Genomic DNA, 17,932 nt, shown 5'->3' on the forward strand with positions numbered 1-17,932 from the left:
TCATTAATAAGCTGGAGTACTTTGGATTCAAAATTGCATTCCCTCACACTTTTTTTTTTTATTGATGTAAACATGAGAATTTTAAGAGCTATGGTAGTCAGTGTATGAGACAGCAGGGATTAGGCACTGTATACCTAGGAGGAAATCAGGCACAAGAATACGTAATAATTAATTATAAGCAGATAATAATTTAACAGTCACCTGTAAATACACATATGTATGTGTGTTTCTATACAGATATTTTTATAGTCTTTTTAAAGAAGCCACATTGTTCAAATACTTCTTCCTTCTCATTTTGGTTATCCCCTTACAATGGACTCCCACATGGCTTGGACCCCTACTAGGAGGAGAGGCAAGGCGACACAATGCCTGCCATACCTGCTTAAGGAACTGGTAGGGGTCCAGTTCATGACCTAGTAAGTAACACAACAGGAACATTCCACAAGCTTCATTCTCTCTCACATTCTTTCTTATTACTGCCTAGAAAAGCCTAGAGTGCCTCAGATAACATGGATCATGCCAACACGACCACATTCTGAGGGCTACCAGGGGATTTACTCTGGAACATCAGTCAAAGAACACAGCTGTGTGGCAGCCCAGTCAGACTCTAACCTTGCTAAATTTGATTTTTAAAGATTGCTGTTAGCTTCTGTTTTGTACCCAGGGGGTAGCATTAATGCTAACCGATGGAATTTTTTTTTTTGTTCCTCGAGGGAAGAATTTATATGCCTTTCATGTATGTTCCTAACATATGGGCTTTATTTCCTAGGTTGATGTACATAGAAAGCATAGCTCTTTGCTTCTGCCACTGTTGAAAAAAAGGTCTTTTTTTCTCATACTTTTCTTTTTCTTGTTTTTATATTACCTTCTCCTCTATGTTTAATTTTTAAAAAATCTGTCTGAATTGTCAGAAAAGTTCCTTGTAAACCAAAAGCCCTAGAGAAATTTTAATTATTATTCAAAATGTAATACTTTTTAGAATGCAAGTGTTAAAACTCTGTAAGAGCCACTGTCATTATTCTTAGGTAGTAATACCTTTTTACAAAGTTTTAAAGTTTCCTGATTTCTACAAAACATCTGTGAGTTAATAACTTGCTTATCATCTTAAACAAATATCATCCTTCTTCCTCCTTTTTTTAACTAGTGAGAGACATTGTGGTATAAAACAGTGGTGTCACACTCAAATAGGAAAGGTGCCAGTAAACCATACACAAGGATGCATGTGGGACTTGACTTAGGATCGCATATGTTAACATTATCTGTGCTCTATTGCATTTTTATTTATTTTGTTAAATATTTCCCAGCTACATTTAAATCTGTTCAGTGAATAACAGGAGTCACAGTCCAGGCATGTTTGGCTCCTTGGGTATTAGAAGAATTCTAGACAAGCATTCAGAATCTCTGGATCCTGATCCTGCTTCCTCCATTTGCTATTCCTTCAGCTTGGACGTATCACTTAGTCTTTCTAAATCTTACCTTCTGCATCTGTAAAGTAGGGATAAAAATGTTTGTACTGTTTACCCCAGAGCTGTTGTGAATCTCAAATGAGATAATCCATATAAAGTATTTACTTCCACAACAATGTGTACATATATACATTAATTCATTAACTATTTGTATTTAAATTTTAAATTTCATCCTTGACTATGAATTCACACACACACACACACACACACACACACACACCACATCTCTCTTCATTTTAGATGAAAGTCATAAAATATCAGTGCCTAAAGTGACCATTCATTGAGTCAGCAGGTATCAGTTAAGTGCCAGGCACACATCACATCATCACACATCACTCATCACAGGGAATATGAAAACAAAATTAAAATAGCTCTTGCCCTCAAAGTGCTTATATTCTATTGGTTCCAAACAACACATGCACAGATAAGTTCATATGATATATACACAAAGTAAATATACCATAATTTGAGGATGGGAGATAGTAGCATCTAATAGGAGACATGTAGAAGCAGGCATTTGAACTGAATTTTGAAGGGATTTCCAACTAAGAAAAAAATTCTTCATCTTTTCCAATGGGGGAAAACGTGTACAAAACCATGGATTTGGGATGCATAATGACATATATGAGGAACAACAAATAGACCATCTTGGATGACACAAGCGTAGAGGTGGTAGACGTGAGTCAATGTCAATACAGCTGAACCACATTAAAATGTGATTTAGAACTATTTAACTAACTAAATAAAAATGCAACAGTACATAGACAATGTTAATATGTGGTTGTTCAAGTTAAAGTGCATCTCATAAGGATCTTTATGTGCAGTTTAGTGGCCATTTCTATTTGAATTTCATACCACTGGGCTAGTATCTGTGAAGGGGAATAATGTGCAATAAGCCAGGAAAGGTAATATTGAGTGAGTGAAGTGTATTAGATGGCACACAGAAGTATTTAATCATAGAGGCAACAGGAAACTATTGAAACTTCATGAGCAGGAAAGGGACATGGGTACTTTGGGAATATCAGTTTAAAAGCTTGATAGTGGACAGATAGGAGAAGGCAGAGAGACCTGATGCAGGAACATCAATTAGGAGGCTGAGGTGAGAGACAATATGGGCCTGAACTAGGGGATATATGAGAGAGATGTTGTGGAGGATGATATAGAGGATGAGGGAGCGGGAACAATTGAAGATCAATCAGTTTTAAAAAGATAACATTACTATGTACCTGTCCTTTGCCAGCCATCACAAAGAAAAAGTTAAATAGTTCATGCCCTCAAGGAGCTTACAGTCTTTAGGAAAGACTATGTATACATATAGTAGAATGTATAAAATAAAAACAAATTAATTTGGAGGGAGAGGGTGCCTATAACGAGGGTCATCTGGAAAAGCTTCATGTCAAAGGTGGTTCTTAAACTGTGATTAGAGGAAACAAAGGATTCTGTGAGGTGGACATGAGGATTGAATATATTGTTAGCAGGGTGACGCCTATTGCAAAGGCATGGAAATAGGAGAAGCTGAATCTCAGTTGAGAGACAGGAAAAAAGTCTAAGAGGATAACTCCAAAATTGTGGACCTTATTGACTAGAGAGATGGCTATTATATTTCCTACAGAAATGGAGAAGTTGGAAAATTGGACTTCAGAGGGGGAAGGTAATAAACTCCTTTTCTGGAAATGTTGAGTTGGCAAAATCTCTAGGACATAGAGTTGGAGATGTCCAATAGTAAGTTAGTTATACAGAACTGGAACTCATGAGTGAGACTAGAGTTGGATATATAGATCTGGGAATCATTTGCAAAGAGATGAAGAATGAAAGTCCATAGCAACTTGAGCTCACCAAGAGGCAAGGTATACAGGGAGAGGGAGATGGAGAAAAAAATAGCAAAAGGAGGGCCAAGGCTTAGGGGACATTCATAATTAGGGTATAGGACTAGGAAAATAATTCAGCAAAATAGACTGAGAAAGAATGATCAGACATGAGGAAAACTAAGAGAGATCATGGAAGAAGGAATATCGAAAATGAAGGGAAGGTCAACATTATTACATGCTGCAGAAAGGTCAAGAATAATGTAGACTGAAAAAAAAGACCATTTGATTTGACAGAGACTATTCAATCAATTAATAAACATTTATTAAGCACCTACAGACATGATGCTAAGCACTGGGGATATAAATACATGCAAAAGATGATCCTCCCCTTGAGGAGCTTACAATCTAATGGCAGATTCAATATGGAAACCAATATTTACAAAGCCATCTGTATAAAGAGTAACTAGGATTTTTTTTTGAAGAGTGGAAGCACCGAAGTTAAGATGGGTTACAGAATGCTTCCTGTAGAAAGGTGGGATTAGTTGGGACTTGAAGGAAGCCAGGCAGGTCAGTTGTCAAAGCAGAGAAGGGAGAATGTTCCAAGCATAGAGGACAGCCAGAGAGAATGCCCGGAGTGCAGAGTGTTTTACTTGTGGAACAGCCAGGAGGCCAGTGTCACTGAATGGAAGAGTGTGTGTTTTGGAGTAAGGTGTAAGAAGAATGGAAAGGTAGGAGGCCACTAGGTCATGAAGGGCTTTGAGTATCAAATTGAGCACTATGTATTTGCTTCTGAAGGTGATAGAAGCTAGCCATGGGAGTTTATATGTGGGGAGGAGGTGACATAATCTGATGTACATTTTAGGGAATTACTTTAATAGTTGAATGGAAGATGCATTAGAGTAGTAGGCAGGTCTACCAGCATGAGGTAATAAACACTTGCACTTAGAATGGTGATGGCAGTGTCAGGGAACGGGACATGTTCAGCAGATGTCTCAAAGGTAACATCAGTGGGTCTTGGCAACAGCTTAGATATGGGGGGTGAGAGAATTGTGGATGAGATCACCAAGTAAAGTAGTATAGAAGAAGAAGAAAAGAGGGCCCAGGACAGAACCCTGAGAGACATCTATGTTTACAGGGCATGATCTTGAGGAATATCTAACAAAAAAGACAGAGAAGGAGTACTCAGATAGGTAGAAGGAAATCCAAGGGAGACTGGTGTCCTCAAAAGCTAAAGAGAAAAGAATATCCAAGAAAGAAGGAGCGATTAACAGTATCAAAGGATGCATAAAAGAGGGATTTGAGGTCAGGAGTGAATTGCCTGCTAGTTATAGGAGCAGAATGGAACCATAACATCAGTTTTTGAACTCCAAGCACTGTGTGTGTGTATGCGCACACACACATGCACCTTACTTGGAGGAGGGAGTTCACTACTCTGATATGTTAATTATTTGGAATTATTTACCTTTGCCAAAATATCTATAGTATATGCAATGGGATTTAGCAGTATTAAATTCTGGCAGAAGCCTTCTCACTTGTGTGTATGTTGTAAGATGTATAAATGTGTCCCTCTGCCTATATGTCTCTTATTTGGCAGAAGTAGACTTGTTCAAGAACACAGTGTTTGACTTTTATTTAACTTGAATTTTTAAATTTAAATAATGGGACCTCAAGAGAAAATATATGTGCTAGGCACCGTACGTGGCCTTGTGCTAATAGACAAGTTCATTTATGCCTCTAAAAACAGAACTTTAAAAGATAAATAAGCTTGTGTTAAGAATTTATCTTTTCCCCTCCTCTGTTATAGATGAAGAACTCTTCTCAGGAATGTACATCGATTTCATGGGTACGGATGCTGCTATTTTTCGTAGTTTGACCAAAAGGAATGCAGTCAGAACAGATCAACACAATTCTAAATGGCTAAGCGGTAAGCCAGTCATTTTAATGGATGCTTTTGATTCTCACATACCAGCCTTTTTTGTTATTTCTGAAATTTGCAGGAAGGAAACTGAGGGGAAATGTCAAGAAAATAACATGTCCCAGATAATGTACTCCTGGTGTGATTGATGAAGACTCTTATAGAGTTGATTCTAAATATTTGGGTAAAGTGAATAATTTAAATAGTCCCTGATTTATGTAACATTTCACCATCTTCATCATAAAGCAGTTGTCACAGAATATATGTGTATATATATTACATATATGCATATATGTGTGTATCTCTATAATATACACACATCAGTTTATGTTACATTGGCATCTAAGTCAACAATAAACAGAATCTCTTGTGAAAGCAATTATTCGTTATATTTTGTTAAATTATAACACAAGCTTATAAGGCTTGGAATCACTAGATTACATTCTAGTTTATATGTAGTTTGATGACTTAAAATAATCCTAAATTGTTATGCCTTTCTTACTATAGCTTTTATCAGAGATGAGCAGGAATGCATTCACAGAAATCCATCTGTTGGGGTCTCAGAGAAATGTTTATCATAAGAGGTCTTCATCTGATCTTACTCTGCCACTGTGGCCTTTTGCTTAAGAGGAAGGGGATAAAAAACAAATCAAGGAGATCCTTGTCACTATGCCTTGGGGAAAATGCCTTGCTGACTTTCAATGTGGTGATCTGTTTAACACTGCCCAGATGATCATGAATCACCCTAGCAAAGCATTAAATTGCACTGATATTCCAGTGCAAGAAAGCACTGATTGTGCATTTATTTTTTGAAATTATTCTTCTAGTACATCTGGAAATTGAGACTTCTGAAAGTTGATTATGGTCTGCAAATAAGGAGACCCTCTATGTCTTTAAATGGCATCATGATTTTTTCTTTGAAATTCTTCCCCTTCATTTAGTATGCTGTATTTTAATGTAGCTATTTTTTTAGTTCTTTCAACTTTCACCTCCTTATTCTGCTTCATTGAATTTCTCTGTGTGTAGATAAAACATAGTCTTCTAAGACAGTGGTGGCAAACTCACCAATAGAAAAAGGGACCATTAAAACATACATAAGGATTTCTATGGATCACATATTGACTTAAGCCATATATTTTTATATTTATATGTATGTGCACACATATGTGCATATATAACATGTAAATGCATATATATGTATTTAGTCTACATTAAACATGCATTATGATATATGTGTATATCATATATTAAAATCAGATAGGAACCACATTTTTATTTAGTTCAGGCCACACTCAGGAGTTGTGGGCTGCATTTTACCTGTGGGCTATGTGTTTGAAGCTATATTCTAATATATATATACATACATATATACCTTTCTCATCAAATTTTGTAAGTATTACATATATATGCATACACATAGTGAGCAACACAGAGACTTTATGTGTATGTCTGTGTGTGTATATATATATATATATATACATATACATACATGCAAATATACATGCATACACATTCCAAGAAAGGGGAAAGTATATAGGTACCGGGAACATAAAGTCTTAGAGCTGGAATAGATCTCAGAGATTCCATAATACCAAATCACAGGCTCTGTATTATAAATTAAAAAAACACAAACAATAACAAAAACTAAGGCTTGTCCTTACTTAAGGATGAGGCCAGGACTAGAACCAACCCTGGTCTGCCCACTGTTCCTGAGATCTCTGCTGCAGAAGTAAACTGTTTTCCTCCACTCAGTTATGTAAGATTATTTGCATGTTTCCCTTCTTCACAACATGTTCATAATTGTTGCAGACAATGGAACTATTGGGAAGAAAAAATGTTGGCCCACTTTTATCAGACACAGTGGAATGTGGGGAAAAATGCCATTTAGTTCTGCTTTCCCATGGAAAGTAATAACTAGGAAAAAAAAACATTTAGTAAAAATCAATCCCCTAATTAGATTGTTTCTCTCCTTTCCAACTCATTAATGCTAACAATAGTGATGGTAATAGTTAAAGAGGAAGAAAGCATTAGACATTTTTATATTTTACAATTTAAACAGCACTCTTTTCACAATAATCCTTTAAGGTAACCTGGGAAAGTGTTGTCTTTTCCATTTTATAGATGAGGAAATTGGTGCTTAAAGAGGTATATATACATATTTGAATAATGAATGACCAAACCAGGGCCTTAGTAGAATATATTAACATGTACTGACCTTCTACCTCAGCATTCAGTATTCTTTCTGGTACTCAGTCTTAAGAAGGGGAAATTTTTTTTTCAATAATGGCTTACCTTTATATACCACTTTAAGGTATGTTAAATGATTTCTTCACAAAAACTCTAATAATGGCCTTCCTAATATTTATCCATTTCCAATGAAGATGTGTCAACCATTTGTAAAAAAAAATCATTGAATTATCATATATGATAAATCCTCTATCATAGGATTTCTGATGAATGCTGCTGTAAACTCAATAATAGCTAGTATTTATATAGCATTTTAAAGTTTGCAAAGTTTTTATATATGGTATCTCATTTGATCCTCACAATAACCCTGCAAAACAGGTACTGTTATTATCCTTCTTTTCCAGAGGTTGAGGGAGTTTGAGTGACTTGCCCCAAGTCACACAGCACTAGTAAGTGTTTGAGGACAGATTCACACTTAGGTTTTCCTGATTCCAAGTCCAGCAATCACTTGATCCATATGCAACCTAGCTGCCAATTGCTGACTAACTTCTGTATTTTTGCTGAGGGGCTGCCCTTAATTCCTCTCTGTCCCTTATATAATCCAGCTATCCACCAACTTTTATTTATTCTATCAGCAAAACATCTTTCACAATTGTTCTCTTTTTTCCACACACTTGGCTGTAATCTAATTCAACCCCTCATTGCCTCTTGCCTGGATTATCATAAAAGCCTCCTAATTTGGTCTACCAGTCTCTTTTCTCACTAATCCATCCTTCATGTTGTTGCCAGAATAATTTTATCTGAGGTGGGAATCTGGTCATGTTTAAACCTCAATTGGGTCCTGATTGTTTCTAAGAGAAAATACCGACTCCTCAGAGTAGCATTTAGGGTCTTGGTCTTTCAGGGTCCAATCCCTAGCCAGTCACTTAAGTACTCCCTGTCTCAATTTCCTCATCTCTAAAGTGGTATAATAACGGCATCTACTTATCAGAATCGGTAAGAATGAAATGAGATAATATTTGTAAAGCACTTTGAAAAATCTTAAAATGGGTGTAAATAAAAGATATTATCATTATTATTATAATTAAGCATCTTATTGTGTAAGACTAGAAGCTGTGGAGAATCCAAAGAATAAAATATAGTCCCTGATACTATGAAATGTACAGGTTGATAGGGATTAAACATGACCACAAATAACTATAATGTCAGGTAGAATTTTATTATTTTTACTTTCCCAGATTGGCATATCCTCTCTCTTTATAATTTTTAAAATTTATTTTATTTTTACTTTATAGACTAAAACAAGAATTTCCATAATGTATTATAATAAGAAAAGATGATTGTACATGAAACTGCAAATCTATTATGTACAACTTGTTATTCTTTTTAAATATATAATAAAGTTATCATGTAAATTTCTTTTTTTTTCCTTTTTCCCTTCCCCCTCAACATATTGTACTATTCTAGTCAGACTGGCCAGCTAGTTTTTTTCCTCAACTGTTTGGTTTGGCCTTTGTATCACTATCACTTAACATAATATCTTGCAGATAGTGGAGGTTAATATATGCTTAACTAAATGGAATTATATATCACACACTTATAAGTAAATTAATGATACCTATATAAATATTTTAATTATTATCTTTATTTGTTTTCTTTCTAGAACCTATGTTTGTAGATGCACATGTTATCCCAGATGGTACTGATCCCAATGATGCAAAAGTATACTTTTTTTTCAAAGAAAAACTAACTGACAACAGCGGTACTACCAAGCAGATTCATTCCATGATTGCTAGAATATGTCCTGTGAGTATATTTTTGAAAAGTAATAACCTATTTTAATTGGATAAGTGAATAGAAATACACATTTATTTTCCAGTTTCTTTGCTTGCTCTTGCTTATCATGCTATATTTGAAATAACACAATGGAATTGTAAGTTTAATTAGACACAGCTTGAATACATATACATATATATGTATATATATTCAGTGGGGGAGCAGAGCAAATATTTAATGATGTTTGTAAAAAAAAAACCAGTCTTTTGTATGAATTATACATTTTTCCATGTCATAAAAATATCTACACATATAGCATAGGTGTATATGCAAAAAAAAAATCCTGGTAAATACAGTTAAGTCCCACAAATTAATACTAATGATGAGGAAAATCCATCGAGACAAATGACAATCACAGAGCATTTTCTTTTTTTTTTTTAAGCAATTGGGGTTAAGTAACTTGCTCAAGGTTACACGGCCAGTTATTTCTGGGTATGGTGCTGAGTATCTGAGCCCGGATTTGATCCAGGTCATCCTGACACTGGAGCTGGTGCTCTTATTCGCTGAGCCACCTGGCCGCCCCGTGAGCATTTTCAAAGTACAGAAATAACAATTTCTATAGTTAAGTACAAACCTTGATGTAGTATAACTAATTACATTCATGTAACTGATTAGAGGGCCCAGAGTTTTTTTTAAAAGATTTACAAAATTATATTTAATATTCAATTCAATACATCTTTATTGAGCATTTACAAATATAACTAGAATTTGATAAGAATTTCATTGTATAGGACTAGGAGCTATGAATAACATATAGTTTCTGATGCCATGGAGCGTATAGCCAGATAGGAATTAGGTATATGCACAAATACCTCTAAAGCCAGGTAGAATTTCAGAGTCCATCAAGAGGAACAAAGTTTCTGTGATCTGTGTTAGTTCAGGGTAATAAGGTTTCACCTGCTGTTAGCAAATCAGGGATGTATTTGTGGAAGAGTTTGCATTTCAGTGAGGTCTTGAAGGATGAGTAATCAGATTTAAAACTCAGGTACTCTTTGCACTGAACATGTTGCTCTAGTTTGAAATCTGTTGAAATGAATTGAATAATATTTAAATAGGCATTCTACATTTTTTATTGTATCTGAAAACTATTTGCTCTGTGAGGCACACCAATGCCCTACTTATATAATAGATCAAACTTTGCTCCAATTTAATTAATCATATGAAACAAAGGATCAAAGCCAAAAGGAAATAAAAGAGATTTCTAAGTAAAGAGGAGAAGGGATTCCATAACATCCATCCTAATTTGCATGAGAAGAAGTGCATGATACTGTCCTTTGGACCTTTCATAGATAGATCATCTTGACTATAAAGCAAAAGATTAGAAGCAGTGAGGGCATGCTGAGCAGGAGATAGAACTATCTAGCATAGGTCTCTGGAGCCATAATGTATAGTGCAAAATAGTTCAGTAGCCCTCAAGAGAATTATTACATTTTGGCTGATTGCAATAATTGATGTTCATAATGATGCCCCAAGTCATCAAGAAAAGGTTAAATAATATTCAATCTGTATGGGAGTGTGCAACTCATTTTTAGAATGGTATCAGTCATTAATACTTACAAAATTAAATAGCTAGTTTTATTAAACTGGGCAATGTAATTTACCTAGAAAATTATTTATATTACTGTGACATTCCTTAATGATGACAGGTACATGAGGCACTGCTTTATTTAAAAGATACCTCCTAAAATCTTGTCTCATTTAATCTATCAGGAAAAGGATCAATTTTTAAAAGGTAAATATTAAATATCTCCTTATAATATTACAGGATATTCACAATTTGTGGTGTCCAAAGTTATGATGTGTCCATTCTTTAATGTTACATTTAAATTTGATGTGATTTGTCAATGCCCTTCTTTTCAGAATGACACTGGTGGACAGCGTAGCCTTGTTAACAAGTGGACCACTTTCTTAAAGGCTAGATTAGTATGCTCAGTGATGGATGAAGATGGCACTGAAACTTATTTTGATGAACTAGGTATGTTAGTATGGGTCTGAGATTTGATTTTGAGAGATAATTTGTAAGAATTCTAACTTAAAACAGCTATTAGAAAATTTTGTATTCAGTATGAAAGTTGATATTAATAAGTAAAGGGAATTGCTTTAATTTGCCTATTTAGATTGCCATCTTATATGTGTGATTTATTAAAAGTTCATAAACTCTAGCTTCTGGCTAAGAAATGTCAACTGTTCTTTATAATTCATTTCTTTTTTGAAAAAATGAGTTAGCTTTCAATATAGTCATGTATTTCTTATGGCAACATATAGGCCTTGTGCGTTGAATCAGAACATTAAAAGGGCTGAGAGTTTTCTTTCTCTCTTGCTTTCCTTCTTTCTATCTCTCTTTCGTTCTCCCTTCCCTTCTTTCCTCCCTCCCTTCCTCCTTTCTTCTTTTTCCCCTCCTCTCTCTCTCATTTATTCATTTGTATATATGTATAGATAATGTCTGTATGTATCTTTCTACATACATATACACCTTTGACGCATGAAATATTTTTGCCTGAAGATTGATGACCTGTAAACAGTCAGTTCCTGTTCAGTTATCTGTTGGATTAGCTGATCTCTGAGGTCCCTTTTAATTCTGAGATTCTAAGTTTAATAAGATCAATGTTTGTACCAGAAAGACCAATCTGTCTGTGCTTTGTAGGATGAACTGGAAAGAGAAAAGACAAAAGCAGGGAGATTGTTGTGAGTCATCAGACAATGAGAGTCCAAACTAAGGGAGTGGCAGTAGGAAGGTTAGGGAGGGGATGGAAGTGCCAGGTATTATAAAAGGAAATTAATAGGAATTAGTGATTGATTGGCTCTCTTTGATGAATAAAAAGATTACTTCAGATTTACCAGGCATGGGTGACTTGGAGAATAGTTGACAAAGTAGAGAACCTTCTACAAAGTTCAGTGGAAATGTCGAATTCCATTTTAGACATATTAAACTTGAATAGTATAGTGGGATTTTCCTCACTGGGAGTTCCCTACATCAGTGATACTATTGGTATGAACAAAGTTTGACTTGCCAGTGGAAATTTCCAATGAACACTGTAAAACCTGAGCAAGGGATAAAAACAATATGGATCACAAAAGGTTCTTCAGAAACATGTAGTTCTTTTTGGGCTGGAGATGGGTCAGGACAGGAGACACCGTGTTTTTGAAAATACAGTAAGTCCTCAACTTTTGAGGCAGTGATGTTCCTAGATTATGGCACAAAAGTCAAAAGGGTAAATGTTGATACATTGAACCTTTGAGAAAAAGGGGGTTATGTTCCTGGGATCACCAAAACCTGTATTTTTTTTTCTAGAGATTTCTGAATATACACTGTCCTGCACATAATTCTTTATGAAAAAACATGCTTCATCATACTTTTTGAGTAATTTCAATGTTACAAACCAGCTGTCGAATGTTTAATTCAGAGATTTAATATAAATGCTATAGGAAACTATAGTATAGTGGTAATACTAGATTTGAAGTTTTCAAATAACCCTATTTTTTCCTTTTGCAGAGGACGTATTTCTGCTAGAAACAGATAATCCTCGGACAACGCTTGTGTATGGTATTTTTACAACATCAAGGTAGTGATCTGCTTTTAAAAAAGAATTTCTATTCTTAAGTAGTCTTACATTATATAGAGTTAATAGTATTGAATAGACTCTTCTATATGTAATCTAATTTTCCTTAACAGTTGGGATATACATATTCATATCAATTTACTTTCAACGGATTGATTATCCAATATATTTCAGCTAGAATAAAATTTAAAAAAAAAAACTAGCATCATACTGGTAGAATGTTGTCTTGATACAGGGAAAATGTGGTTACCTGGACAAAAATTAAATAACAAAAATACCAATTGGAATAAAACCTAGTTTTCTTTATATATAAATAACTCAACTAGTTTTTCAAGGAAAAAAATGATGATAAATTTGCTTTAAAAGTTGATTCAAATGGGGCAGCCAGGTAGCACAGCGAGTAAGAGCACTGGCTCCAGTGTTGAGAAGACCTGGATATTGAATCCCGGGCTCAGACACTTAGCACCTACCCAGAAACACCTGGCCATGTAACCTTGAGCAAGTTACTTAACCCCAATTGCTTAGGGGTGGCCAGGTGGCTCAGCGAGTAAGAGCACCGGCTCCAGTGTCGGGATGACCTGGATCAAATCCAGGCTCAGATACTCAGCACCACACCCAGAAATAACTGGCTGTGTAACCTTGAGCAAGTTACTTAACCCCAATTGCTTTAAAAAAAAAATTGATCCAAAATTGGATCTTTAAACTTTCCATTGGTACTGAGAGGTACAACAAGATAACTTAGACTCAACTTCAGGAGACATTTTCAAATGCTTCTGGCTTGGTTTCTGTACTACTAACCTTATAATTATATTAAAACATATAAAAGTTTTTTTATTATCACAAATGTGTAGGATTATAGAATCTTAGAGTGGGGATTGACCTTTTTCATGCATTAGCACATACTTATTTAGAGAAGAATGCTTTGTACAAGTGAGCATCCAGTCTCAGCTTGCAAAGCTGAGACTAAAGCACACAAATGACTTCTTAAGAGAGCTCATTTTGTTGTTGTATACCACTAATTCCTGGAAATTTCTTCCTTATATTTGCATGAAAATTTAGCTTTCTCTAACATCCATTAGTCTTAATCCTGACCTTTGAAGCTAACAAGCAGGTTTAAACCTTTTTCCCACATGATAATCCTTTCAGTATTTGAAGATATTGTGATGTTTCTTCTTACTTTTATCTTTCTCAAGTTCCTCATCAATTGTCTTCAACCATTCCTCATGTAAGTTTTCAGCTCCACACCTTTTTTTTTTTTTTTGCTACATTCCTCTGAATGTACTCAGGTGTTTTTTTTTTTTTAATATTCCTCTTAAAACATGAACAGAATTATGTGAGCAAATGGAGAAAGTATTATTTCTTTTGTTCAGAACCGGTACATCTACTAAGGCTACCTAAGATTGTACTATCATTTTTAAAGTAGCAACTGGGGAAAAAATGTAGCTGTACTGGTCCCTATCTAAGTTGCAGGCAGACAAATCTATATCTGAATCTCATTTAAAAAAAGGAATAAAAAACAAATAACATGGGAAATTGGAAGGTTTTAGAATTTTATTTTGAATTTAACATGTTTGTTCTTTTCAAAAAAGCTTTTTTAGACTATTGTTCTTACAATGGAAACTGGATTTGTGTCAAGGACACAACATACTAAACAAAGAGGAGTTCCAAATCCTCAAGGCAGTTTTAGATTTAAGGGAAAGAGTTTGTGTGTCCAGGTTCCTGGTTTTCTAAAAGCCAAGGCATTTATTTTTATTAAAAAAAATCTAGGATGGATGTTAGATGATTAAGGCTGGAGATCACACTATTTATATAGATTTTTTATATATCAAAGCCAATTATTTTCACCCCTTTATGCCCTAAATTAAGCAGGTAACAGTAGAGAAATGTTTGTGATGAAAAACAATTGTTAGTGTTTGTTGACCTGCATGGGTGACTAAAAAGCATGTTTTTTTTTGGCAGGAACTGAAATAAAACTTACAAAGGTATATTGTCTGATTTAATCTGCCTTTTTGAATTACATCCCTTTTTTGTCTATGACCAACTAGAAAACTGTATAAAACAGTCAGGAAGAAAATGACTTTATAAATTATAACTAATGCTCATGACAGGAAAAATCTGAGATCATTCTCCTAACAACATGGTTGTAAGTGGAGATATTGATTAGTTGATAAACATTTTTTAAGCTCCTAGTGTGTTCCTACTGTGCTAAGTACTGGGGATACAAACAAGAAAAAGACAGTCCCTGCCCTTTGGTGCTTACATTCTAATGGAGGAAGACAGTACATGAAAGGAAGCTGAAAAGCTGAGGATGGGATACCATGGGGCAAGGTCATGAATGCATGATGTTCAGAGATGTACTTTGAACTTACTGATGCCATGATTTCCTTGGCTTCGGTAAAAATTGCATTCCAATTGACATGGAATTTAATTGAATTTCTTGAATTCAGACATCAGTTGCACTGTCCATGAGAAAAAGGGAGAGTCTGGGAATCCCCTTTAATGGGTTTATTCCTAGGCAGTAAAAACAAAATGCTTCCTATTACAATCACAGATTAATTAATTAATCCATGTCAGATGAAAACCTTTTCTTCTTACTTATCAGGTTAAGAATATATGTCTGAGGGGCGGCCAGGTGGCTCAGCGAGTAAGAGCACCGGCTCCAGTGTTGGGACGACCTGGAGATCGAATCCCGGGCTCAGACACTCAGCACCACACCCAGAAATAACTGGCCGTGTAACCTTGAGCAAGTTACTTAACCCTGATTGCTCAATTAAAAAAAAAAAAAAGAATATATGTCTGAATCACAGTGTTTACTTTTTTGTGTTGTATGATTCAGGCACATAAATCATACCTTTTCCTTTTATATTATGCCTTTCCAATGCTGCACTAATAACAATAATAAACATAATATAAAAATGATATATGTACATATACATAACATAATATAACAAATAAATAAATCTATATATGTTGATTCATATATATGTTACATATATGAAGGGGGAAATACTTTCAGGTGTTTACAAAGTGCTTTATTTCTTTTTAGCTTTTAGAAAGAGGTGTTTAATAAGGTACTATAATGAGAACAATTTGTCCAAATATTGCCCCCAGAGTCTGAGATAAAGTTTCTCATCAATACATACCGAGTTCTGGGGTAAACGGAAGAGTTTAGAGAGCATGTACTACAGAGTGGTATGTCACAGCTCTGAAAGTCCCTTTGATAATACCTTCAAGATGTTGCCTATAGATATGGAAAGAATAGCATTTCTGCTGGAAAGCCTTAAATATATGTCCAACCTCTCCTTGCCAGTGAGGTAGATCCTGTATACCAACTGTTCTGGGAATGCTGCTAGAGCACCATTAAGAAGTCTAAAATCCTCTATATCCTTCAAAACCTACAGGGACCAACTCAGGCCAAAGGGATGTTGGGAAGGATACCCAGTGATAGTCTCTGTCTTCTCCCTTCCCATACCCCAAGCCATTTTTCCTCAGAGATTTTGCTAGAATGTTTTCCAACTCTCTTTAATCTCTCAGACATAACTGGTTTGATATTTTATAGAGGACCCCTGGTTATGACCAGGTTTTCTCATCTGATCTAAACACAGATGCCTGTGTAATGTTACTTTACTTGATTCAGGAATTTTTTTCAAACTTTGTCTAAAGTCTTTTGGTTCATTTTTGACACTTTTCCTCACTTCATTAAGGTGTGGGGCGTTTTGGCTGATTTACCCAATCACTATTCTAGTTTATACTTGAAAAAATAATTCAAGGCCATCCTCTTGGAATTCTTTCTCAGTTCCCTGAGGAAATCCATGCCCAATTAATTAGCTAGTATTCCATATGATCAATCTATAAGGTAACTTTTTGCTTGTTTGTTTTCTACAGCTCAGTATTTAAAGGTTCAGCAGTTTGTGTATATCACTTATCTGATATTCAGACGGTGTTTAATGGACCATTTGCCCACAAAGAAGGGCCAAACCATCAGCTGATTCCATACCAGGGGAGAATTCCTTACCCCCGTCCTGGCACTGTAAGTACCTACCTTTGGGCATTTATTGTCTTTGCATAATCTGTCAAGGAATTAATACCTCACCCTCACTAATAGCTAGATACAATGGAGTAAATATTTTTTTTTTCACAAATTCATTGTAGCTCATATAAACTATTTACTTTTTAAAATTTCGAACTTTTTGTAATTATTATCATCATTATTATCACCTTAATTGTTTAAAATCATATACCTTACTGGATTTTCATAATAACTCTGTGAGATGAACATGGCAAATCCTAGTTTTAGACACTTCACTTGTTTTTCCTTTGATTTACCTAGAGTAACAGTGAAGGAATAAGGAAGAAATAATTCATTTGCACATGACTTAGATAAATTAAGAAATGCTCTTCTTTTATAGATGCCCTTCTAGTTTCAAAACTATATGCCATATGTCTTTAAAAGTGGTAACTTTTGGGGGGCGGAGTCAAGATGGCAGAGTAGAAGCAGGACCTCCCTGCTTCTCCGGCTTCCACCTTCCCCAATCCATGTAACAAGGGGACTCTAAACAAACTTTGGAGCTGCAGGACTCACGAAATAACACAGAGAAGCTAACTGCCTGCTGAGGACAGCCCGACAGGCCAGCAGGAATCGGCTAGCCCAGTGCTCTGGGAGCCGAGGCCAGCCCCACAAACGAGGGCGGGCCTGACCATCTGCCAGCTGGAGGGACTCCAGATCAGCAGCAGCTGTGGTCATTTCCAGATTTATCAACACATAGATGCTAGGGACAAAGTGAGAGGTCAGTGCAGTCTGGACTTTGGGACCAGTAAGTGGGAGTGCGTGGCTTTTGCCCCTAGGGCAAAGCCACTGGAGCGAGAAGCCGCTGAGACGCAGGCATAGCCAGCCAACGCCACATGGCAACTTCAGCTCCTGGCCTGCAGAGTGTAGGGGGACTAAGCACCAGTCTGAGGGGTAATCACTCTTGCTTTAACCTGCTTGGATCTGGATTGCAGTCTAGGGTGGAGGTCCTGGGGTGTGTGTCTAGCTTGCCAGAGTGTGTGGAGACCTCAGAGAGGGTACCCATCTAATACCTCCAGGAACTGAGAAAACCCCAGTGTTTGGGACGAAAGCTCCCCTGACTGGTGGCAGAGTCCTACTTTGGCAAAAATCCC

The 17,932-nt window shown here is 35.8% G+C and overlaps 1 protein-coding gene across 3 annotated transcripts in view; it reads left to right on the forward strand.

Moving 5' to 3' along the window:
- Positions 1-17,932, forward strand: part of LOC138175878 (semaphorin-3C) — a 202,055-nt gene that overhangs the window by 123,825 nt on the left and 60,298 nt on the right. For all 3 annotated transcript variants that reach the window (XM_069106514.1, XM_069106516.1, XM_069106513.1), the window contains exons 7-11: positions 5,079-5,198; positions 9,040-9,182; positions 11,073-11,187; positions 12,706-12,775; positions 16,658-16,802. In XM_069106514.1, coding sequence (XP_068962615.1) covers positions 5,079-5,198; positions 9,040-9,182; positions 11,073-11,187; positions 12,706-12,775; positions 16,658-16,802 — 593 coding nt within the window. The remainder of the gene's footprint in view (positions 1-5,078; positions 5,199-9,039; positions 9,183-11,072; positions 11,188-12,705; positions 12,776-16,657; positions 16,803-17,932) is intronic.

The sequence above is a fragment of the Petaurus breviceps genome, unplaced genomic scaffold, assembly GCF_028583685.1.
Source record: "Petaurus breviceps papuanus isolate PSGF00001 unplaced genomic scaffold, PetGlider_PUasm1.0 79, whole genome shotgun sequence".
Classification (NCBI taxonomy): domain Eukaryota; kingdom Metazoa; phylum Chordata; class Mammalia; order Diprotodontia; family Petauridae; genus Petaurus; species Petaurus breviceps.